General features: G+C 37.3%; 3 protein-coding genes across 5 annotated transcripts; 2 read left to right on the forward strand and 1 right to left on the reverse strand.

Annotated features, from left to right (window-relative positions):
• Positions 1 to 5590: 5590 nt before the first annotated feature.
• trip13 (thyroid hormone receptor interactor 13) lies at positions 5591 to 11267 on the reverse strand. The gene is made up of 13 exons (XM_062422496.1): positions 11209 to 11267; positions 10038 to 10242; positions 9808 to 9934; positions 8708 to 8763; positions 8533 to 8623; positions 8368 to 8440; positions 8218 to 8281; positions 8033 to 8119; positions 7766 to 7872; positions 7451 to 7604; positions 6102 to 6214; positions 5907 to 5976; positions 5591 to 5829 (listed from the first exon to the last, which is right to left on the reverse strand). Exons 1-13 carry the CDS (start codon positions 11265 to 11267, stop codon positions 5734 to 5736), a joined length of 1302 nt encoding a protein of 433 aa, XP_062278480.1. The 3' UTR covers positions 5591 to 5733.
• A 387-nt stretch (positions 11268 to 11654) lies between these two features.
• On the forward strand, positions 11655 to 18371 carry brd9 (bromodomain containing 9). 3 transcript variants are annotated; one of them, XM_062422755.1, is made up of 17 exons: positions 11655 to 11795; positions 12675 to 12895; positions 12979 to 13104; positions 13200 to 13326; positions 13452 to 13509; positions 14352 to 14496; positions 14626 to 14736; positions 15472 to 15659; positions 15835 to 15967; positions 16143 to 16215; positions 16332 to 16427; positions 16521 to 16653; positions 16754 to 16865; positions 17000 to 17056; positions 17146 to 17251; positions 17743 to 17913; positions 18076 to 18371. In XM_062422755.1, the coding sequence occupies exons 1-17, from the start codon at positions 11747 to 11749 to the stop codon at positions 18174 to 18176; spliced, it is 2007 nt and encodes a 668-aa protein (XP_062278739.1). In that variant the 5' UTR covers positions 11655 to 11746; the 3' UTR covers positions 18177 to 18371. The 3 variants fall into 3 exon arrangements, with proteins under 3 accessions (XP_062278739.1, XP_062278737.1, XP_062278738.1); XM_062422753.1 differs by having other exon boundaries at positions 15532 to 15659; XM_062422754.1 differs by having other exon boundaries at positions 15535 to 15659.
• A 1823-nt stretch (positions 18372 to 20194) lies between these two features.
• Positions 20195 to 23321, forward strand: zdhhc11 (zinc finger DHHC-type containing 11). Its single transcript, XM_062423012.1, has 10 exons — positions 20195 to 20413; positions 20901 to 21079; positions 21199 to 21300; positions 21387 to 21511; positions 21628 to 21783; positions 21870 to 22014; positions 22056 to 22118; positions 22202 to 22265; positions 22357 to 22435; positions 22904 to 23321. The coding sequence occupies exons 1-10, from the start codon at positions 20195 to 20197 to the stop codon at positions 23044 to 23046; spliced, it is 1275 nt and encodes a 424-aa protein (XP_062278996.1). The 3' UTR covers positions 23047 to 23321.
• Positions 23322 to 25131: the final 1810 nt, after the last annotated feature.

Below are 25131 nucleotides of genomic sequence, written 5' to 3' on the forward strand. Positions count from 1 at the left end.
TGTCTCCTGAGACATGAAGGAAAACAACACCCACAAATCAGCAGGTCATATTCACGAGATCAACCTTTGCTATATTACATTATCATCATTCATTAATCCTAATCATGCAGAGTGATCTCTCCTCACCTTCGGGGTTTTCTCTGCGCTTACACGCTTTGGATCCAGTCACCAGACGCGAGGATGCAAAACAGACAATTAATCGTTAGTTTGAGTTTTTATAATCGAAATACTTTAAAATGTTCTAATCCACTGCTTTTAACTGAAGCATCTCTTACCATGTTTAGACTGAAGTTTGCCCATTCTTAAGTCCCTCTTCTCCTGGATCAATTAAGGTACTCCGAAATCCGACAAGGCGAAAACCGTCACTGACTCAACATGGTCACATTGTGTTTGATTTGCAAGAAGAAAACTCCAACTTCATCCAAAGGCTGGTGATTGAATCGCTTGTTCATTGAAGAATCAGTCCTCTAAGATCAGAAACAAGGTAAATCTGGGTTTTTTTTAATTGTTGAGGGGAGAGGAGACACTCACTGTCTGGCTCCACACTTTACTCCAGTCCGACTGGACGTGGGCGCGCTCTGAACGCAGTGGAGACGCGCAGTCAAGTCACAGAGAACACGTGCCCACTTCCGCCTATTGATCTAAGTAATAAAACACCTGATTGGAAAAACTTGCATCCAACTCTTTTCTAACCTTGCTTGGCTGTAAAGGAATATGCAATTTATATGGATTATCTGTTTGAAAAATATATCTTAATTGTACCAAACTGATTTTTGGAGACAAACATCCACAGTGTTAAAATAAGGTTGCATTAGAATATGTCAATATTTGCCTGCTTTCTAAATTAACAACAAGAATATGGTCATCTAATCACCTACTATGTATTTAGATCGTCTTTGGAGTTGCAAAAAACATTTTCACAGTTTTTAATTTGAGCCTATCAATGTTTTTAATTGGTTAGTATACATAAATGTAAGGGAAAATGACAGATACCTACACAATCTGACAGAAAGCCCAAAGTCATGTCTTAATATTCATTACGGGCATTTTACAAAGAGAAAAAAAGATGCAGCCTTTAATAGTGCCACTGTTTGAACTAGTAGATGATCTGTAATGATGGTGGTATATCTATTAAAGACTGCAAACCAGTCTGTGTTCCAGTGTTTTGATCTGAGAAGCATCTGATTCAGCTGCTAGGTATGGGGGACCACAGTGGACAAGGTAGCCTAATTAAGCATATCATTAATTAATAACAAATTGTACAATAAAAACAGGAATTAATAGATGAATAAAATTTAAATAAACAGACTAAATGACAAAGTTATTCATTATTTGAAATTGTAATGAGCAATAAAAATAAAATTATAAAAAGAACTTAAAAAGGGATTTACAAAAACAACTTTAACATAGAATAGAAAATATGCAATTTCATAATCAATTTGAAAATGCAGCTTTAAAAAGAGAAATACATACTAAGAAGACAAAGGTATTCAGTAGAAAGCAAATTTTCACATCTGAGAAGCTTTAAACAGCAGCTGCCACTGTTTTGCATATCATTTAATGTTTATTTGGTTTTCTCTTTTAACATTTTCATCTTATTTGAGCCATACTTGATTAAACCACTGACTAAGTTATTTTAAAAGCTGTCATGTTTCTACTACCATTTGTTTACCAAATTTGCGTTTTAACTTTGAAAGAATATATCTATTCATGTTCCGGTTGTACTTACGTTTTGTTTAACTTGACGCACTCAGGACAGTATTTGGCAGCTCGTGCAGTCGGATGCAAAACCGCGTCCTCTGTTGGTGTGTTTTTCTCTGCACTTCCATTCATGGTTTCCAAGGTACAGTACATCTTATTTATAAAAGAGACAGTTCAGCTGTATTATTTGTATTAATCGTATTAGACTACTTTTGACAGAAAAAAGATGACTGGGGGAATGTTATCCAATAAGCATATATCTTCATCAAAATACCTTAAACAAACAAAACAAAACAAACAAACAAAGTATTGATGAAAGTCATTAGATCATTAAAAAAGCATTTAATTGAATCTATTTCCACTCAGGCCTACACTCATAAATAAACCAGAATTAGCGTGTAAGTGTGAGCGTACACACGTATACGCCCCTTATTATTTGTTTCAAATATGTGTGCAACAGATGCTAAAGATAAATTGTTGTTTATAAAAGAAAACCAGGAAGAACACGCTGTACTTACCAGACATCAAAAGCTCCTCAGCAGTTTTATAGTGTGTTTCCTCTGGCGGTGTGTTAAAACAGGGTCTGGCTGCAGGACACATGCCAAGTATTATGAATATTCATTTAATATGGCAACTTTTCGCTCTGTATGAAAACAGGCTAAATGTGATATATGTGTTTTGTAAATACTCCAATCCTGTGCTGATTATATTCAAAATGAGAACAGATGTTTTGATTTGTACATGTCATCGAGGCATAAACTCTCAATAAACTGCATGGTGTCACTCACTTACTGCTGCAAAGTCTTGCTGTCATGGCAGAAATTATAACCCGTGCTCTGAAACTTGTTATCTTTATTCACTATTGCCTTAACAGACGAGCTCTGCTTGGAGGAACAAGAAATATATTCTTTGAGCCATTGGAAGAACATCTTATTTTCTGTCAGGGTGGTGGTGTATCACAGTGTCCCAGTTTCACTCCCATATCCTACCTTGATGAATGTGGAGTGCAGCAATACTGTATAGCTCTTCCTGTCAATTTGTCTGCCATTTGACTCCTCACAGACAGAGGACTCTCAGATCTGTCTGTGGTTGACAGGACTAGTAGACATTTGCATAGCTCATTGATGACAGCTTTCTTTGATCCACTCTTGCCATGCCTAATTACCACAATTTCTTTATGCAGCCTGAGATTCTGCCTCTTTTACAAGGTATCTCTCCCTCTGCTGCATCCTTTCCCGACTACTTCTTTAACTGTAACATCCTCCTTAGACAGATGATGAGCATATGGGACACACAAAACAATGCCAGAACTCAAGCAGAAGTGAGTGTTCATGCAGTTTCTGGCAAGAAGAGTTTAGCCTGGAAACAGAACAAGAGCTGCAGTTGTCTTTTAAGGGCAATGTTCACTTGGATAAACCTCTTGGTTTATCATCAAAGGCTGTCATGCAGATGAAGAATGGAGAAGCCCTGACAAAGCTTTGGTTTATGGGCTCTCATTATGTATTTGTACAGAGGATATCGATGATTATACTGGCAAAAGCGCAGGGTAATTCTGAATTTCAACAATCAGAGCAGTGTCACAAATCAATAATACCCTCTTTAAAACTGATTTGATCTTACACTGAAACCAAAATAAGTGGTAGTTTCCATAGTTTGTGTGCAGCTCTGTTCAGTTTCCTCTTAACATGCCTATAAGTATATATGTAAGTTAATCCCCTCCCTATGTGAATCACCATTGGCACAAGCAGTGATATTCCATTGCTTTCAGCCATGTACCTGAACAACAGTTGAGAGGATAAACATCAGACTGTTTGTTTTGTTTGGAGTTTTCTGACATTTTCAAACTGCTCGAAACAGTGATAAAACCCTGTAACAATAAGGCTTTTGACTTTTCTTCCTCCTCCATCTTGATTGCCTTTCAACAGCTGCCTGGTTTTGGACCGACTACAAAAGCAAAAGCAAAAAAGGCCTCCAGACAGAGCAATTATGGTTTTATTTACCGTTCCCGTTCCTACAGCGCTCCTTTTCTCGCAACTTTGTGATCAGTAATCAGATTAGAGAAAAGTACAGCTTCCTCATGTGATTCATCTCACATAAAAACTTAATTGACAAATGAACACTGTGAGTGCCAAACAATTAGGTGTAAAAGATACTGTGGCTTTAAAGGGATAATCCACACAAACAACAGTTATGTCTCCTTAATGAAATGAGGGTTTTAAATGTGACGGAAACTCAATCCTGGGTTTCTTTTAAACCCCTAACACTTGACACTAATCTGTCCTTGAAAGTCATGATTAGAGTACAAAGAGGATATAAATCTTTTGCTAGATTTTTAGGATAAACTTTGGACAGTGAAATCCAACACACACAAAAATTGCACACGAAATGTGTTCAATATAACACCCAAGAGAGGTCATTTTAAGGGTGACCCTCATATGATTGAGTAGGTATGAAGGGTGTGATTAAAGATGAACTCAGTGTTTGCTTTCCTTTCAAATTCAGCAACAGCCTACAGAAATTCACCTTTGAAGTGGAGTGAAAAAGCTGTTGGCTAACAACAAACAAAGGGCACATTGTCTGAACCCAGCAGCTGACATGCAAAGCAGCAGAGCATTCACAGAATGCAAAACATGCTCATACGAACAATGGAGCCACTGATCTGTTCATGTAAACTGTGCATATGATACACTTCAAAACTGAATCATCTTTCAACTGTTATGTTTTTAGGACATATCAGTGGCAACTACATGCAAACACAGAAATGAGCGTATATCACTTTGCTGGGGCATGTCTCATAAAACCAGATAACTGAATTGAAAGTCGGTCAAACTGTTCTCTTTACATCCATTTCAGATTTGTGTGAATTTTTGGTTTTTAACTCAGCAAAATTAACTTCATAATCCTGCTGCACGAGACATGCTCTACATCAGTTGCAATATGATTTTCTGAGGCCATCTTCACTTATTGCCTCTATTGTGATGATCATGTATCATAAAATGCATTAAATATATAAATAAAACATTGTTCATTTGTAAAACTCAATATAGCATCTGTGCGCCACCAAGTGGTGGTCCAAAAGCTTTGATAAAAACTTGCCACGACCACTCAACAGCTGCATTATTTCAAAACACACAATCATAAGCAATCTTGTTTATTACAATCCAATTTTATGTACAAAATAAGTCAAAATGAACACATGAATCCAGAGACAAAGTTTAGAATGGTTTGTTAGCATAAATATAGAACTGACAATAATAAATGAACATTTTCTTTGAACAAATGATTTTCAGAAATGTCCCTTTTAAAACATAAACACAAACAGTGTAGAAAAAAAGGCATGTTTAAGTTATAGTACAAATTGTTTGACATACAGTGGTATCATTTGTACATATTAGCCCAGGCTAACAGATGAATGCAGTTAGCTGGCAGCTTGTCAGGCAGTCAACACCTTCTAAATGTCTACAACATCTGATGCCTCAAGGTCCACTGAGAGCTTCTGAACTATCATGGTCCTGATGTTCATTTCTGTCAGACAGGCTGCTGTTTCATTTGGGTCTGTACACTGATATCACTATCACAAAGTAAGCAATACCATTAGTTTATGTCATAAAACATGAACTATCCCTTTAACATGGGAACCGTAATCAGCTGGTGCTGTGGAAGTTAAAGCTGCATGTTACATTAAAAATATTAAGCATTTTGAAAGTGAGAACAGAGTAAACAGTTAACAGGTTAATAGCAAATAGAACATTCAAACATTAGGAGCCCTTTGTTAAGCCTCTACTGAAACTGACATGGATTTGGTATTTTAAGGTAGCACCAACAAATTCACCTGAAGGAATGCTTTAGCATTTGTTAAAACAATGTTGCTTTCACACACTGGGCCAATATTTAACTTTATGGCACCACATTAGCTGACAATGCTTCATAAGAAGATGTTAGTGTTGTAGTTTTCAGAACTACTAACAAACCTGGCATGAATTTGACAGCTCGTGAAAAGTCACGTGCTAGTCTTTGAGCCCTGTCATAAGTTCAGACAGCATTGACTAGGTTGGCTTGTTCCTCTTTCTGTCTATCCACTGCTCGGTCCATAGCATCCAGAAACCTTTCGAGAGTCACTGTTGGTGCCTGTCGACAAACAAACTACGTTAAAAAACAATACAACTTTTTTTCGTGAACAATGTAGAACAAAATTAAATTCTTACCTTTACAAACAGTGTATGAGCTAGAAATGGTAACTTCCTGAGTGCTCTTCCACTCAAACCTTTGCTTTTTCTGGGAATGAAAAGAAACAGCATTAGCCTCTGGCTGTTTCAGTTCTAACTGGCACTCGATGTTGTGACTAAAACACAGAGTTTAGTGTGATTAGGTGCTATTGCATTATGGGAGAGTGTACTCACATAGCAACGTTCCTCAGCTTCAGACTGTGTTCAGACACCTCACTCTTTGCAAAGCCCATTGTCTCGAGCTCAAACATGGTAAACAGCTGCTGCCGAGGGTAGACGATCTGGCACTGCACATATCACACATCATGAAGCAAAGACTTCTGGGATTAGCAATTTTATCAAATCACTGTTTTACATTAACTGTTTCTTTTGTACTGTTAATGCTTTTGAAGCATGTTGATAATCAAGCTAAACAATATCACTGTCTCATTGTGATGCATAAAAAGCAGCTGGATTCGCAAGATCACGACATCACGCAAGAATCCATCTTGTCAGACTCCAATCAGCATCGCAAATTCAGCTGCCTCGCAAGATAAGACAGTGATGGACAGACAGTTCATCCTACCACCGGACAAGTATTTTTAAAAAGTGCCTGACCATTTACAAACAGATTCCATGGTCAACTTCTCAGATGGTTCTACGTAACATCTGGTGCGTCAGGATAATAAAAACACACGTTGCAAAAAATATATATAAATATAAGTAATTAGCCATTATTCTATTAGTCCAAAAATCGTAGTTTATGCACGTTACTTCTAAAGTTACAATGATATATCAATTAATCAAATGACAGAAAACTAATCAGCAACTACTTTGATAATTGAATAATCATCTTTGACATTTTTTGTAAGGAAATATTCCAAAGAGGCATTGCTTTCAGCCCCCCAAATGCAATGATTTAATGCTTTTCTTTGTCATACATTATGGTAATTTATTATGGTATATATTTGAGTTTTGGATTGCTGGTCAGACAAAACATGACATTTGAATAACAATGTAATTTTCTGAGATTGTATTGACAGAGAAAAAACAAACAAACTATAGTTTAAAATCAATATCTAAAATTGGTTTGGTAGCCCGAGCTACTTCCGTCTTTCACTAATTATCTGACAGTCAAATGTTGTTGTTTTTTTTACAATGTTCCCAAATTTTGTTTTAAGAAATCTTGTGTTGTGTTTTGTCAAATGTAATGAACTGCATTTAAATAACAATTCATCAAACGCGCTTTACAATTTCCATCACATTAAACCATTCAAACACAAGTTAACATGCAAAGCTGAGCCAACAAGAGGAATTTGGGTTCAGTGTATTGCTCAAGAGCCCTTTGATAGAGCCGCTCCACCTGCTGAGCATTTCCCATAATGCAGTCTAGTGTGATTCCTGTAACAAGGGCAATCCCTCATAATCTAGTAGAGCTCTTAAAAAAAGTGCCCCAAATTTTTAAAACAGAAGTAAAAGACTCTTGTAAATGATTCTGTAAGTGAAAATAAATGGTGAAAAATACTGTTGGGTTGTTCAGTTACCTTCATCAGCTCCTCCAGGCAGGAGAGGTAGATGTTGTAGATGCCCTTCTCAGACGGAGGTCCGATGTATTGCTTGATGTCAGCTCTGTCCACAAATGCCAGGTCAATCTTTTCTGTCACATTGGAGGTCGTCAGGATCACGACATTGGAATGTCTGAAATTTGAGCCAAAAAATCAACACACAACAAACTTGTGCAAAAAAAAAAAAAATTAAGCATAACTGTAATAATGTACAATTAAGGCTTAATTGCAGTAAACTTCAGTTATTAAAGTGTGATTTAATTAAACACAAATTGCAAAAGAAATCTCTCTGACCGTTTGATTTGGTCTAATTGAGTGAGGACAGAGTTGACCACACGGATGGCGTCAGATGGTTCTGTTCCTGCTTGGGAGGCATTCCTCGCTGCCGTAAGACTTTCCACCTACACACCATAAAACAGGTCAGTCATTGTAGAAACACTCTTGAACATGAAGAGTCCAAGTGGACAAGCATATATTGTGTGTCATTCAAGTTAATCTGAAACCTAATAAAGGACTGTGCTGAATATATAAATGTTGATCTGATTAAAAGCTAATCTTTACCTCATCAATCAAAACAAACACAAGAGCGTCTTTGTCATCAATCAGTTGTTGGATCTTTTGAAACATCTTTGTGACCAGTTTACCGCTCTGTAACAAAGAGGCATGGTTAGCTACCAAAGTATTATCAGTTTCATCTAGAACAGCTTCCAATTAAACATGAAAAAAACAGAAAGAGCCAGGTGTACCTCTGAGAACCACTTTGAGAACAAGCTGTGGCTGTTTATCTCGACAAATTGACCATAAGAATACCTGCAGGGAGAGGAGTGTATGCTGAAATGAAAAGAGCAGGTAAACCCGCGCTGAAGTGGTTTTCGCTAAAATGGGGATTCTCTTACCGACTAGACAGCCTGATTGACAGTTTCTGGGCAAGAGCTTTACAAAGTGACGTCTTTCCTGTGCCTGGAGGTCCTGAGTGTGGGAATACACAAAGTGATAAATCAATTATTTCATACACAACCTGATGCAAACAACAATCAAAATTACTGGTAGGATTCATTTACCATGAAGCAGCACAACACGGTTCCAGGAAATCAGGTTGCTGTCAACATTTTTATCTGAGAAGTAAATTGTTGTTGTGACATAATCCAGGAGCTGAGGGAAAATGAAGACAATGGGAAGTTTAGCCATACAGAAAAGTTATGTAATCATTTCATTGTCAACTTCCGTTGTTTTTACCTGGGTTTTGACTCCACTCTCATATACCAGACTCTCCCAGATGCCATGAAATTCAGCTGTTAAAACAAACAATTTTAGGGGAATATTCATATAAGATCAACTTTTGTTGAGCCAATGACAAATCATGTTAGTTCATGTAGCAGAGGATCAAGACAGAAAGACAAAGATGTTCACCCTACCAGTAGATTAAAAGCAAATTAAAAGAATTCAAATTAAACATTAACTCGTAATCCGCCTTGATCCATCTTTTGATTTATCATATTCATCCCCTGAAAGCTTAAAAAACAATTCTAGTTTTCTCCATAACAGAGAAAGGAGGTTTTGGTCGAGTTGTTTATAATAAATTCAAGGTTCCACAGCAGAAGAAGAAGAATAACAACAATAATTTAAAAAAAACCCACTAACAATAACATTCACAGAAATCAAACTACTCCTGCTGCCTAATCCACTTTTCCATTATCCTTTCCTGATCTTAATACATTCCAAACAGTCATATTTTTACTAGAGCTGCAACATTTAATCAATCAGTTGCCAACTATAATACTAATTACCAACTATTTTGATAATCGATTACTTTTTTTGACTCATTTTCTAAAACAAATGTGAATATTTTGCTGTTTCTTTAGTCCTCTACTGTAGTAAACTAAATATCTTTCATTTGGGGACAAAAAAACATTTGAAGATGTCGCCTTCATCCAAACCCACATTTTTCACCATTTTCTGGACCAAACAATTAATTGAGAAAACAATCAACATATTAGTTGATAATGAAAACAATCATCATTTTTACTAGAGGTTTATGCTTACTAGGATGTGCATAAGGATTGAGACAGAAGTGGTGCATTTAGTTTATAATATACTGATTACACAGTGTTTCATACCCAAGACATTTTGGGTTGACTATCACATTAAATCATAATGAATAATACACTATATGCCTAAATGATAACCTGTTGGTTTACACTTTAGAAGGATCCTTCCCTGTCTTGCTTCATTGTTCAACTGGAAATACATCCAACTAAAGAAGCAAAATGTTCCAAACATGCTGTTTTGTTCAATGTGCTGTACTCCTCAGTGTCTAGTAGTGTGTCTAGTGTCACCTGCTGGCAGTAGCCAGTGATTGGCTGCTGAAAGCTCCTCTTCCTCCTCCAAACTGAGCGTGCTGGGTCCATCCTCATTCAGAGTGAAGATGTGAACGGAGACAGAGCAATTCTTCAGATCAAGCGGCTGAGTGGAGAAGACAATGAATAAAATATAAAAATAAAAACATTATTACTTCTTCATGAAAAACTGAATGAAAATTCTAACAAAGCAAAGAAAAATAACAGACCTGTGTTATCATTTCCTCTATATCAACTATAGCCACAGACTCCACATGTTTGCGTAGGAAGTCATCATCAAATTCCGTCCATCTGTAGTTTCCAAATATCATGCTGTGGCGGTTCAGCAGAGACAGAATGTGTATCTTCACCTCAGACAGTTTAGCAGTGCTGAAATATAAACAAAAGACAAAGTACAGGGAAGTATAACTGCAATCACATTATTTACTTATCATTACTATTAGAACTGCAACAGTTAGCTGATTAATCGATTGACAGGAAATTAATCACCATATATTTTGATAATTGAATAATCACTTTGGGTCTTTTTTAAGAAAAAGTGTCCAAACTCACTCCAGCTTCTCAAATATGAATACTTTGTTTTATTTAGTCTTCTGTAATTATCAAATAATTTGGGATAAAACTAGACTTCTGAGGATGTATGAAACATTTTTCACCAGTTTCAACATTTTATACACCAAACAACTCATTCAGAAAATAATCTATTAGATTAATCGATCAAGAAAATAATTATTACTTGCAACCCTAAATACTATATACTTTAAATTCCTGTAAAAGCTGATATTGTAATGTTACCAACTCCTATAATATGGATTTGTATTTATTAACCAAATAAAGTTTAAAAAAACATTTCCTCAATGCAACACGAACTAAAAAACTGAATTGTGGATAAAATCAGATTACTTTTCGTTGTCGCAGACCATTTAAAGTTGTGCTTTTGATTTAGCTCTAGGTGATAATTACTGCTGTGGGTTGAGCATCGTTAATGGTTAAAGAATAAAATAATAAATTGGCTTTGCACAATTTGGTACCTTTAATAAACAATGACTTGGTAAACCATATTAGGTGTCATGCATTCTTCCATCATTCTCAGCCACAAATCAAGGCTTTTCTCCTGAAAATACCTGAAAACTAAAACTAAATAAAAACTAAACTAAAACTATTTAATCACTTGTTAAACAAACTAAATCTAAACTGAAATTTAAACAAACAAACAAGCTGAAAAAAAGAATGAACACTTCAAAACTATAATAACCCTGTTGCATATTCAGTAAATTGGAGGTTGTAATCACTTAAACCTTATGTGTGCCTCCAAATGGTGTTTTTTTCTGCAGTCATGAGGGGATCTGTGGTTCAATCCAGACTCCAAAACTAACCCACCTTTGAGATTTAACAATGACCTCCACATGGACCTCTTGTTTTTGGTTTCCCACCTCCATTCCGGCAAAACTGTTGACATATCAGAACAACATTCAGCTTTAACAGCAATGACAGAGTTACTGGCTACTGTTCACTGTTGTAACTCTGACTCAGTTTTGCTTAATTTAGCTGTGTATGTTTCGGTAACTTAGCATGGCAATCAAAACGGTGCTAATTTATGTGACTGACATCCCTCAAAGAGTAACAATAAAACCCGCGTCAGTTAAACTAAGACCATACCTTACAGCATTCACGTTGTCAAACTGATAACTTGCACTGACCAAATTGGTACCACTAAAGAAACTACGGTCCGGTGTACTGTGCTAAAGCTGACAGTGAAGTCGAAATCACCGCGCTAAATATGTTGAACCGGAAGTCCGTGTTTTGTTGTTGAGGTATCACTTCCGCTTAGTAGCAACATTTGTTAGCAGCTTCTCAACGGGAACGACTGCTACACAGCCGAGATAAACACACACCTTTGCAGATCAATACAGAGAAAATGGGGAAGAAACACAAGAAACATAAGCCGGAGTGGAGAACAGTCGATGGTACCTGAGTGCATCTTTTACATTCATTCAGTTAGCTCGCCGCTTTTGTTCAAGCTAAGTTAGCTTCATGCTAATTTTATACGTAGCAAATCTGCCCTGTTTTCGTAAAAAAAAAACAACCTTAAGTATAACCCAAGTTGTCGAGCGCCAACTTTTAATTATTTGTTTTAAATTCATATGTAATATGATTATTTTAATGTGAGTGCTTATTATTTGCTTCTGCAGCATCTGATTTTCATATCTGGATTGGGATTTTGGAGTGGTGTCTTGCTACTAACACAAACACGTCCAACAACGTAACATACTAGACATAAAATATGTAGGTTGAAGCCACAGCCAACTTGGGGTCAAAGTTGTCTTTTAATCTCTTTTTAACCTAGTTTTAGTTCAGCATGTTTAAACTTCGTCTCTTATTTAATTTTACGTTTCTTGTGCCTTTTGAATCTATTTTAACCTATTTTTTATTCTAACTTTTAATAAACCTCATTCTCTCTTATTTTACTTATTTAATTATTTTATATATTTATTTTTTACTTATTTAATTAAAAAAAACATTCTTATCATTGTTATTTGTCTTGCGTGCATTGGTCTCAATGTTTGTCTTAATTTATTTGTTTTTATTCCTTTTATTTATGTTGTCATTTGTTATCTTATTATCAGCTTGTCAATCAGCTGTAAAGTACTTTGAACTACACTATACTGTATGAAAATTGCTATATAAATAAAGTTTGATTGATTTAAAAAATTAAATTTTTAAGACATTATTATGGGCAGAAATATGTGTTAAAAGAAACTATTTGAATCAGAATAACATAATTTGATTTGTATTGTTTAACTTGATACATTGCTTTCATCACTTTTTGTATGTTTTGCTTGTAGATTATGAGGACAAGGCTCTTGAGAAACCACTGAAGCTTGTGCTCAAAGTTGGAGGGAGTGAAGTGACAGAACTCTCTGGTTCGGGCCATGACTCCAGCTACTATGATGACAGATCGGACCACGAACGAGAACGCCACAAAGAGAAGAAAAAGAAGAAGAAGAAAAAGTCTGAAAAGGATAAAGACAAATATGTGGATGATGAGGAGAGAAGACGACGAAAGGTTTGTTTACAAAGGACATTTTACCTGCTGATAAATGCATTGTTTAGTGCTAGTACTTTGTGAAAATGTTTTTTATCTCACAGGAGGAAAAGAGAAAGAAGAGAGAGCGAGAGCAGAATGAATCAGAGGCAGCAGCTACTACTGCTGCCAGTAGCGGCGTGCCTGTGGAACCTTTCACATTGCCAAAACCTATAAGTATTGGAATAGAGGTGAGTAAACTTTAATTTGAGCCTGAATATATGACAATTAAATTCATAATGACTATTTTGACAATTGCTCTGACATCACTGATGTCTGTCATCAGCCAGAAGAGAAGAAAAAGAAGAAAGAGAGGTTTGAGATAGAGCCTGAAGAGGAGTTTCACCCCACTGTGAAGGTGGAGATAGAGCAGCAAGGAGATAGGCCAGTTCGAGCATGCCGGACACAACAAGGCAAGGAAGCCCTTTGAAGGGCAGAACATCAGATTCCCTGTGGCAAGCAAGCATTACATGTTATAGTTGCAATCATTCAAAAATATTAATACATCGTTGCTTTTTTTAATGTTTTATCATTGCAGAGAATGAATCCACTCCTCGCCAACAATTGCTGGAGCACTTCTTGCGCCAATTGCAGAGGTGATGAACACTGATTAAGTCTAATGGCTGCAATGGCTGAAGGGTTTTAACTAGATCAGAAGTTGATACTTTAAAGACACAGAATCATAAAGAGTAAAGGATGAGTGCCACTTCCAAACACAAGTGTGACTACATAGAGTCAGACAGGATTGCAGCCCAGAAAACATAGTCAATACCTCTCCCTGAAGATGAATCTTAGTGTTAAGAGAGGAACGCCTTTTTCTCTATCACCATGTAGCACACGTGCACAAAAAAAGGTCATAAATTCAGTATCAGTGATACTAATTGGCACATTGCTATGAAATCTACGGAGCACAATATTCTCCCCCAAAGATCAAGTTTTTCCAGTTTGGACATTCCCTGAAGTTTCCAATTGCATTTCCAAAATGTCATCTTTATATGCAACATGTTTGTCTCATACAATTGGCAGATTGCATTGAAATTAAGAGACAAACACTATTGATTTTCATGGCTTTCCAATAGCCCCACTGTTGATAAGCTTCCAAGAATGGTAAAATGTGAGTTTGTTGTTTATTCCATACAACACCTACATACTGAATATTGTAGAGTGTAATAAGCCATATTGTATACTATTCTTTTGAAGAGATGAGTGTGAGCAGAAAAGTGCAGATATAATATGATTCAGGCCACATTATGATGTGGTCTGGTTCATCAAATCACAGTGTGAGCAAAAGCCATTCATATTGATCACATTGACCTGACAGATAATGTGTCCTGGCATACTCAGATGACAATGTCTCTACTTAAAAAGATAAGTCTAAACAAGTCTAAAACATTAATGAATAACACTGATGGACTCCGTTGTCTATCACTTGTCTCAGGAAAGACCCCCATGGATTCTTCTCATTTCCAGTAACAGATGCAATCGCTCCTGGTTACTCAATGATCATCAAACATCCTATGGACTTTAGTACCATGAAAGATAAGATTGGAGACAATGAGTACAACACAGTTACTGAATTTAAGGTGAGAAATCTCTGTTTCAATGTATTCTTATCTTCAAAATCAAGAGGGTGGATTTGAAAGAGTATTGTTAAGTACAAGAAAACAGCACATGTAAACTAACCTCATCTCATAACTGTTTTTGGCCTTCAGGCAGATTTTAAATTGATGTGTGACAATGCCATGGTGTACAACCGACCAGAGACGGTATATTACAAGGCTGCCAAGAAACTGCTCCATACAGGGTTCAAGATGATGAGCAAGGTAATGAGATGATGGAGAAGAGCTGAACATGATATGATATATTACAACCATCCATCCTGTTTGTCCATGTTAACTGTCATTTACTGTCAAATACTGATACACTTTTTTATAAGTCCTACGCTTCCCTTTGTACTAACTTTTCATGTCATACAGGTTACCATTCATCAAAGACATAAATTGTGACTTCAACTACAATACTTGATTAAATGGAATATATCAATATGCCAGAGCATTAAACTTAAGAGTCACTTAGGTGTTCGATTTATGTCGATCCTCGAAAGAAAAGAAAAAATCCAAACTAACACACGTTTCTATAACATTGTACAGCTCAGTTTTAATTTGTGAATTAATGAAGCTTGTGAATGTGAAATGAATTTCTTGAGAGGAACAGACAGATATACTGCAGTAATGATGTCACCTGGAGTCAAACCATGGCACTGCTCCACAGTAAGTAATGAAATAAATTCAAAGTGCTATGACATGTTCTGATTATATAAAACTCATTTAAATGTAGTAACTAAAGTTAAGTGAGTTCAGGAAGTCAGTCACTTCCAAAATCTCAATGACAACATAAATATAAGTCTTGATGCTCTGATTTGATTGTATTGTCATAAATCAATATACATGTTATTTTAGGGTGAATTTTTTAATGTCCTGTCCAAGTCCATTCATACATTGCCAGCTACACAGATGAAGTTAAGTGTTGCCATTATTTCTCCTCTGCTCTGTGTACAGGAGCGTCTTTTGGCTCTGAAGCGCAGCATGTCTTTCATGCAGGATATGGATTTCACCCAGCAGGCAGCCATTTTGGGAGATGAAGACCTTGCAGCTGATATACCTCCTCCAGAGATAATCCCTATCCCAGTGGAATCGGCGAAGAAGTCCAAGAAACAACCAGTCAAAGACATGAAGGAAGTCATCAGGTATTCGGTCTTTGTGATATGTAGATTTAAAAATACATTTTTGATGAAATAAAATGGTAATTATGCATATTCAAAGAAGGCAAGAGGGCATTTCTAATGCTCTATTTAATGCTTTGTGAATCGTATTATACAGCACCCTGTCTGCATAGTAACATTGCCACTCCTGTGTTCTCAGTTACCTGTTTGAGCCAGAGGGAAACGCTTGCAGCTTGACTGACACTACAGCAGAGGAGCATGTTCTGGCTCTGGTTGAACATTCTGCTGATGAAGCTCGGGATCGGATCAACAGATACATGCCAAACTCCAAGGTTTCCCTGTTAACTTACCACTTCATTTACTGTTCTATAAATTAATATTATGTTGTTTCCACCCCTATGTACTTTTCACACATTCTTACATGACTGGGGTACGTTTTTGGAGCATGTAAGTGAACATCTTGTCAGTTTGTATTTACAGTATGTTATCTCTGGTCCGTGTTTTCAGATGGGCTACTTACGTAAAGAGTCAGACAATCTTCTATACACTGTTGTGAATCAACTTGATCCTGATGCAGACGGTTTGATAGCACTTTAACCTCTTTTTAAAATCATATTATTTTCTCACAAGATGTGCACTTGATGAGTATAATCTATGATATCTGGGAAATAACTTAATCTTTCTTCACTTTTGCAGAAGAGGAGACCCATAAAGTGGACCTGAGTTCTCTGTCAAATAAACTTCTGCCTGGATTAACAACCTTGGGTTTCAAAGATGACAGGAGACACAAAGGTACATTATTAAAGTGCACTTTTGTTAAGTTAATTCAGATAATGACATTTACCACTTGGGCTTGTAGTCACTTATGCATTATTTTCTCTGTAGTGACATTCCTGAGCAGTGCCTACAACATTCAGAGCCTTCAGAAGAACTCTGTCTTTCCAGACCTGCTATCTGATGAGATGGACATGCTCTATTCAGCCTACGGAGATGACACAGGGGTACAGTGTGCTCTGAGGTAGGTGACTTCATTGTCATGATAAAACTTAGATTTGACATTCTGTAGTGATAAAATCATGTCTCACATTTCAACCTGTAATGTGGATTTTTACTCGTAGCATACAGGAGTTTGTCAAGGGTTGTGGAAGTGTCACCAAGCGCTGGGTCGACGGGCTTCTGGACAAGATGACCGCAGATGATCACACCAAAGCTGTCAATCAAGTCAGACAGGTATTTGACTTTGACATTATTACACACATTGCTTTAACCCTCTATATCCATTATCCAGGGTGAGGTTATCTTCTACCATAATTTGTTTCATTTTGCATGTAGGCTTACTCATGTTAATGATGCTTTGTTTTCAGAAAAGAAATATGATGCTGAAACCTGATGAAAACAAGAGTAACATCTGTGACATACAGGTATGTTGTAGTTCACTGAATGAAAAACCACATTCAAGTAGCTGTGTTTAATGTTTTGTTTGTGATTCATGCTGTGTGTTTTTGTTTAGGTTGCAGATGGCCCTGGCCTGGGAGAGAGCAGTTCAGTGCTAGACTTCATGTCAATGAAGAACTATCCTGATATGTCTCTGGATATATCCATGCTGAACTCATTAGGTGATTATCCTCATCAACACTCTAGCTCTCAACATTTAAGCTAATAAACCAGTCATGATGTGGTTAAGGCATTGAGATGAGCAAGGTTTATTAAATTAATGCTATAATGCTAGTAGTCAGAGGAAGCATAAAAGCAGTAAAATATTTGATATTGCTCTATTAGAAGGTATTATAGTCATGTTGACATCTAAATACCAATAAAACTCGAGCAGAGTAGCACATCTTTCTCTAGGAAAATATCTTTGTAATGTTCAGCTATCCTAGGGATAAAACAAAACAGCTCAAAACACACTTCAGTTGCATTTATCTGTCATGATGCAATTTGTTGCATTCTGGCTGCATTTGTTCAAATGTTACTAGTACAGCACCAACATTACTTTTCCTTCCTTCCTTTGATGTGTATCTGCAAGCAAGAATCTCACTTGGATAGAGGTGCGATTTCCTGATTTAATTTCCCACAGTGATCTTATCCTCTCTCTTTCTTTATTCAGGTAAAACAGTGAAGAAAGAGCCCGGGAACGACGAGGGCCAGCAACACTTTGATGATGCAGACAAGCTCCTGCAGGAGTTTCAAGAGGCTCAGGTCGACAGAGTCGGCTCCAGACCTTCGTCCAACCTGTCGTCCCTATCCAACGCCTCGGAGAGAGATCAGCATCACTTAGGTATTTGCAATATGAGCGACAGAGAAAAATTAGGGGCTCAGAAAGGACCACTGCTACTGTTATTATCCTAACAAGCCATAATACTGCAGTTTCTTAGCTCATAACAGAATAGTAGCACCACTGCAATAACCTGAGAACAATGTTTTTTTTATTAATCCACAGGGAGCCCATCACAGCTGGGTGTTGGAGACCAGTCTGAAATGGTTCATGATCCCTACGAGTTCCTGCAATCTCCGGAGTCCGAGAACACAGCCAACAGCTGACCACACACACTGCTGTTTTGTCATCTTGGTGTTAACAGCACTGGGTACTTGTTGTTGGACTGTTCAAACACCATGGAGACAGCAGCCACCTCTGACCTGTTTTACAAACGAAATATGATTGTACAGCCTGTTTTTAGTTTAATTGTATTGTTTTGTATGAGTGCAACACTTGAAAAATAAATGCTTGCACCTGTATTTATAAATGTGTGTGGTTCAATAAGGAAATTAATGGTCTTTAGCTGCGTTTTTTTAGAGCAGCTGCAAATGTAGGAACTGTCTGCTAGTAATTCTCCGATTTGCAGTTCAGGGATGTTGTAAGATTGTCTGGCTGCAGCACAGCAGAGTTCTCAGATTTCTATAGCAGAAGTAAGACTTACACGCCTAAATGAGCAATCGTTCACGTCGCAGGATATATATGTAAAGAAGACACACCGTGGAAGTGAAAGTAATGCACTATGCATGCAATATATAGTTTGCGCTATGTAAAATGTATGATAGAAGCTTAGTGAAAGAAGTGTTTTTATTTTCGATAGCATAAGTGTCATTTGCATATCTGCACTTGCGGCCGCCTCTTCAGCTGATAAGAACCGGGCGTGTTTTTTTGTTTGTTATTTAAGGAAAGCTGTATGTGTATTTATTCCGTGTGTGAAGGGGCCACAACACAAAGCTGGGCAGCTTGAGGATAAGAGCTGTTGTGCGCATGCGTAGCAGCACAGTTGCCATAGCGCTGCTTAGACCTGCTGAGTGAGTTGATTCAACTTCTGACTCGTCCTTTTGACACAAACCCCAAGGACACTGGAGCATTTTATCAGCGTTAACAGGAGCTTCTATTTAATTGTTCCGTGGCGTCTTATGCGCTATGTGTTTGTAAATCACGTGTTTGTTTATTTATTTATTTACTTTTTGAAACACCTGTCCGGATGACAAACTAATGAGCCTATGGGAAATCTACCTCTCGATTTGAACACTTGTTTTAATCTTATGGTGGCTATCCAGCATTAATTCAGTAGCAAAGTAAGTATTTTTATTGGATTCAACATTAAACAACTTATTTTTCCACATGTATTCAGTGGTATGATTTTATTGTTTCCTAAGCTGTTAAAGTAGTGGGCTGCTTGTGAATAAAACGCAAATGCGTCGTGAGCTGCTACAGAGGACATTTGTTATCTCACAGAGGCAACAAAAAACAACTGTGAGGAAGACAAGCAGCCAGAGAGGTTTTTTACTAACCAGGGTTAAAATATCACCCACAAGTCGAGCTAACATATATATAGAGAGCAAAAACCTTATTAAAGGGTGTGGCCAACTCATTCATCGTGTATGTAAAAATGTCCTTCAATTCTCTATTCTTGTCAGATTTGAAGCTAACATTAGTAAGGAGAAAAGAGTTTTAGCACAGCTCAAGTGTTGTGTCAGTATAGAGCCAAAAACAAAATTAACTTTTTCTGGATCAGCAGTTTTCTGTAAGCGATGTGACAACATCCTCTTCGTAAGTTGTATGCAGCTGTGCCATTATATCTGTGAAGATGAAGACACTCTCTGTTGCCTCATAATATAAACTCAGTTCTCAGTTAGTATTTAGGCCTAATTTACCAGAGCTAATGGAGACATGAAGGTTATAATGTTTAGGTTTTGTTGAAAGAGTCTAGAAAATGTGTTGATTCTGTGCTGAACTTCAAGGCCTTTTTGGAGGCTGTAGTTTGGGATGCTGTTAGGTTGTATTACTGATACATGTGTTTGATATTTTGTCAACCCTGTTTATAGCAATAAGGTTAGACTAGGGTTGTCTATATTTATTATGTTTCTTAGGAACTGGTAGCTGAAATGTACGCAGTCAGAGTGTAGGTCCATAAAGGGTTGAACAGTGACTGATAAAGCCCATCTCATTTCCCTAACTCATTTCCCCAGCAAATGTGGCCACACACAGCTGGAGCAGTAGTATGTGTAGTGTTTGGAGGGGGGTTTGTAGAAGCTTTTTCTCTACTGACTGTGTCTATTCTTCGCCCTGTGCTGTCTAGATGAGCTGCTTCAGTAAACGGCTGAGACGCACAGCTCCCATGCATGGCAGCAGCAGAAATGAGCTGGTCCCCTACAAGCCTCCCAGGATGAACGGATGGTCGTGGCCCCCTCAAGCCTTTCAAGTTATCGCCTGGCTGCTGTACAGCTACTTCGCCATAGTCGGCTTTGGCATCTACACCCCTCTTCTGCCTTTGCCGTGGAACCATGTGGTCTATGCTGTATCCTTAACACAGCTGAAACCTTGCTGTTGATGCCGTTGAATGTTAAGTGTGCAGCAGCGCTTTCAGATTTGAATATGGGGCGAACATTATAGTCTCTGCTACGGTTTTGTTTGAGCTGCTGAACAAGACAAGGATTCTGTTGTGTGGGCTGTTGTGTATGGGCTCCAGTCACACCAGACATGACTCTGCCTCTGTTTCTGTTCTCCGTAAGACCAAAAGACCTAATCAGTGGTGTTTTTGTCACATGTTGAATGCTGCATAACACAGCACTAGTTTATTTAACTGAAAGCTTCACTTAACACTTCATTTCTTGAAACCCGACTTAATCTCGCACACAAAAGATGCACTTGTGTACAGCAGTTTTCAGTTTCTTGTTTATGTATGCTTGTTCATACATTTACCACTTTATTACATATTTATTACTAACATATTGCAATATTTCTTGAATATTGACACTCTGTTCCTTAACATTTGCTGCGTACAGCTGATGGGGTTGGCGTTTATTGTACATTTTTTCACCCATATTGCAGCTGTGACTATAGATCCAGCAGATGCCGGCATGAGGGCCAAACAGAACTATTCTGGTCCAATGCCACATTTTGACCGGACAAAGCAACCCCATGTGATCCAGGACCTGCACTGTTATTTATGTGACATCAAGGTGTATGTATCCAAAACAGTAAAATATGTTATTGTTTTTTTATTCTGTCTAGTTTATGGTTTGAGATATCATTATGTAAAGGTTGTATTTAATGGTTTTAAAATAATCCTTTTTCATGCAGTGGTCCTAAAGTTAAACACTGCGGTGTGTGCAACAAGTGCATAGAAGACTTTGATCATCATTGTAAATGGCTGAACACCTGTGTGGGTGGCAGAAACTACTGGTAAGATTTTGATTTAAAAAATGCTTGCTGCGTCTTACTGTGCCATAAACATGTAAATAAGATTTGTTTTTGAATGTTTCCTGCAGGCACTTCTTTGTGGCACTGTGCTCTGCTGCACTGGGTGTGTTCCTGCTTTTTGTTGTCATCTTGTTCATATTTATCCAGCACTATCTGGATCCAAACAGCCTACGGACCGATCCACACTATCACAGTGAGTTATCACAATATTGAGCTTTTTTTAAGTGGTTGGATAGAGGACATATACATAGCTTTGATAATGTATCAGTTGATTAAATCGTTCTTGTTCTTTGCTCCTTGTGTCTGCAGATGTGCTCGAGAATGGGACGTGGCTGGTGTTTTTACCATTAGCGCCCATAAAGACTAGTTCAGCTGGTCTCCTTATATTAGCCTTCATAACAGTCATGCTGAGTATGAGCTGCCTGGCACTGCTCACTCATCTGCTGGGTTTCCACTTTTACCTCTGTGAGTCACAATCCGTAAGAAAGACATTTGATATATTTTTCTCCACCTAGTAATCCTCACCAATTTATCTTTTCTTGGCTATACAGTTCATAAAGGCATAAGCACATATGATTATGTAAAGATGCAACGTCAAAAACAAGCCAGAAACGGAGATGTTGAAGAAGGAAATCCTCATGATGAGAAAATGGATAACAAGGCCTCACAGGTGAGACCCGGCCTCTGTATCTCACTGTCATTCACTTGTTCAATCTGTGAGATGATTCATTTTCCCCCCTTATTTTAAAGAATCAAGAGAGCTCAATTAACTGTGAGCCAGCTCTGTCACAGTGTTCAAGGTAAAACAAATTCCTTACATTTAGTCGTCATACTTGAAGCTGATCTTGTGGAGAAAAATAATGCCTGTTTTTTTTTTCTGCAGTACATGCAAATTTGATGATAAAGGACCATTCACCAGCCGATTTTCAGGGTCAATCTGCAATGAGGTAAGCAAAAATACTCATGTTACTCCTTTTCTCAATAATTTTATATGGATAAAATGGGTAGTGTTGCATTAAAAATCTGTTTTTGGTCTAGTTGGAAAACTTTAAGAAAACATCAGAAAAAGAAAATGATTTCCATTATGGTACAGAAAGTCCCACAGAGAACACAACAAGTAAGTATTTGACTGAACATCTTGTTCACCGCATGGTTTCCATTTCATTCACATTGACAGAAGATCCAAAACATGAGAAACATCTTACCACGCTTCAACTGGATAAAAAAAAAAAAAAAAGAAACACCTACTCAGGGCTTCAAATGAATCATCCAGAATCATTCTTTAGTGAAACTTCTCACTGCTCACAAACATCTGGTCACTTCCCAAAAACAGGCTGGGAGTCACCATGTTTCAATATAACGCAATCAAACACCAGACCACAGATAACAGCCTCATCACAACTGAGTTCAATCAACACTTCTCTGACAGGGTAAACTTTTAAATGATCACAGGAGTGTTTGATTGCATCACATTGCACAGAGATCTCTATGTCTCGAAGGCTCTTGTAAATAATCTGCATTATTTTGTATAGTAAGTGAGGTTTGTTAATAATCTTTCCCTTTTCTTGTTTTTCATGTCCAAAAGGGGAAATATCTATGAGCAACATCAAAAGCTGGAAGTCTGAAGCAAATGAAGATGGTCGGAGTGAAAGGGGGAAGTCTACTGACAGTATACCTGGTGTGCAGGACCCTCTGGGAAGTTCAGTTATGAGTCTAGATGATACTTAGCAGTAATTGATATTTGCACAGTGCTGCATCTGAATATGCTGCTGCTCTCAGGAACTATTTATTATAAAAATATGCCTCAAGAAACTGAACCACATTATCATGGAACTGCTGCTGATATGGACTGAGGGTGCCTTTTGAGGTTGATAGCAATCATGGCACCATTTTTTAATCCAGTGGACATTTTCTATGCAGTCTGAGTAACTGTGGACCTGACATTGTGTTTTATAATTTTCATGTACACTGTTTATATTTTTTTATGACAACTGTTGAGTTATTTAAAGTATTGTTTTAGTTCAGTCCCCCTTTCAGGATTGCCTCTGTTTCACTGGCCTCAGCCTGATGGATGTATTTTGGCATCTTCCAGAAAAGCAGAAACATGATGCTGAAGATCTCTGTTTATATTCTAAGCTAAATGGGTATCAAGTACTGTACCAGACAGTAACATGAGCATCTTTTCATTTTATCTAATGACCAAAGAAAGAACCTTATATGGTAAAATATGTTCTCTGTCTGAGAGGAGTGGAACAGATGTTAGCTTGAAAGGAGGACGGCACGTCAGCTCTCTATTGCCGTATTTATTAACCATTGATTTTACAAAGCTGGCAATATTTAGTGACCATTTTGCCTGAATTTGATAGTAAAGAATATAAATTCACCATGTTTGCTCTATTCATTTATTTTTCCTTAGCCTACTTTACCATATCCCACCATCTCTAGCTTTTACATGTATCTAGGGTGAATACGTATCTACTACTCTACTTGGTAGCAAAAAAATTCAACACTCATGCAACAACTACAGCGCTGATAGTGTGCCAAACACTGAGACTCATGCTTGGCTAAAGACAGAGCATTGAAGGGGATCTTTGTGGATGGAAATCCAGATAAGGTCTTGTGTTTTGACAGATTTATTTTTCAGCCATACAAGATAGAAAAAACATCAGCACCAAGGCACAGATCAATGCAAGGTGGCACAATTAAAGGATGCTGAAGTAAGCAGTGTATGTTTACAGTATATGACAGCACAACAAATATATATAACAGTTTAATATGGTACATGAATTAAAATATGTCACGTAAAACATGTATATACTGTAGGAAAGTGAAATAAAAAGGGATATCTGGCCTGCTTATTGAATAGTTGTCAGAATAACAGTTATTAAAACATTAATAACATTTAAAATTTGGAAGTTGGACATGAAGAGGAGAGGATGATGAACAAGAAGGAAACGATTCAAGATTTGTCTCAGTGCTTCTGATGTTTTCACCACTAGAGGGCTCTAGGTGCTGGGTGTTGCAGATAATGTAAGCGACCAGGAAGTACAGTAGGGGAGTTTGAGTGGATTTTTCAGTTATTAAATTTAGTAATTTCACTTTTAGCCAGAACCCTCCTTATGATACACATGCTTCCTATTTGTGAGAACTCTAAGATATGATGCATTTACTGTAATTCGCTTGTTACTTGAATTAAATAACATTGTTCAGTAATCACTTTTAACATCTATCACTGTTCTCCAAATTATGATATAGTACTGTACTTACCTTTTGACTGTATTTGTTTAGGTTTTTGTGAGTCAGAACATCCAAGTACTAATTGTATTCCCTGTCATCCTTATTCTATTTATTGTTTCCCATATCTTAATGGAGAAATGTGCGTGAGCAACACCAAAAGCTTCAAACAGCAAAGCTTTACAGTATGGCTTTCCAAACGAGGAACATTAGCCCATGCAGTTATTTTGCAGCTATAGCCAGATGCTATTCAGTGTTTTCTCCATGAAAGAGGACACGTCTGTGAAAAACATAAAAAGCTGGAAGCCTGAGTTAGATAAAGAGACCTGTTGTCAGTGCTGGAGCTCAGTTATTACTTCAGATGATGAGAGATTTGCAGCTGTGGTGAACTATAAAAAGATATTCCAAGTATATTGATGATGGTTGATGTAGACTGGATACCACAAGTTTGATAGACATCAAGAAACAACTTTATCCTGAAGCACATTTTCTGTGCATTCTGAACAAGTTCAGACTAAGCTATTGTGTTTCTTTTTATGTGCAGTGCCTGCTTTTATGGCCAATGCTGATTTCACAAAT

Source organism: Scomber scombrus, chromosome 7, assembly GCF_963691925.1.
Source record: "Scomber scombrus chromosome 7, fScoSco1.1, whole genome shotgun sequence".
Taxonomy (NCBI): domain Eukaryota; kingdom Metazoa; phylum Chordata; class Actinopteri; order Scombriformes; family Scombridae; genus Scomber; species Scomber scombrus.

Coding starts and splice junctions, on each gene's coding strand:
- zdhhc11 (XM_062423012.1), top strand. CDS start 20,195: ATGAGCTGCTTCAGTAAACGGCTGAGACGCACAGCTCCCATGCATGGC. Junction 22,266..22,356: donor CAGGGTCAATCTGCAATGAG/GTAAGCAAAAAT, acceptor TTTTTGGTCTAG/TTGGAAAACTTTAAGAAAAC. Junction 22,436..22,903: donor TCCCACAGAGAACACAACAA/GTAAGTATTTGA, acceptor CATGTCCAAAAG/GGGAAATATCTATGAGCAAC.
- brd9 (XM_062422755.1), top strand. CDS start 11,747: ATGGGGAAGAAACACAAGAAACATAAGCCGGAGTGGAGAACAGTCGAT. Junction 16,654..16,753: donor GGGGTACAGTGTGCTCTGAG/GTAGGTGACTTC, acceptor TTTTACTCGTAG/CATACAGGAGTTTGTCAAGG. Junction 16,866..16,999: donor CTGTCAATCAAGTCAGACAG/GTATTTGACTTT, acceptor CTTTGTTTTCAG/AAAAGAAATATGATGCTGAA.
- trip13 (XM_062422496.1), bottom strand. CDS start 11,267: ATGGAGGTGGGAAACCAAAAACAAGAGGTCCATGTGGAGGTCATTGTT. Junction 7,873..8,032: donor TGTTTGTTTTGATTGATGAG/GTAAAGATTAGC, acceptor TATGGTGTGTAG/GTGGAAAGTCTTACGGCAGC. Junction 6,215..7,450: donor GCCTGGAGGAGCTGATGAAG/GTAACTGAACAA, acceptor TGATATGTGCAG/TGCCAGATCGTCTACCCTCG.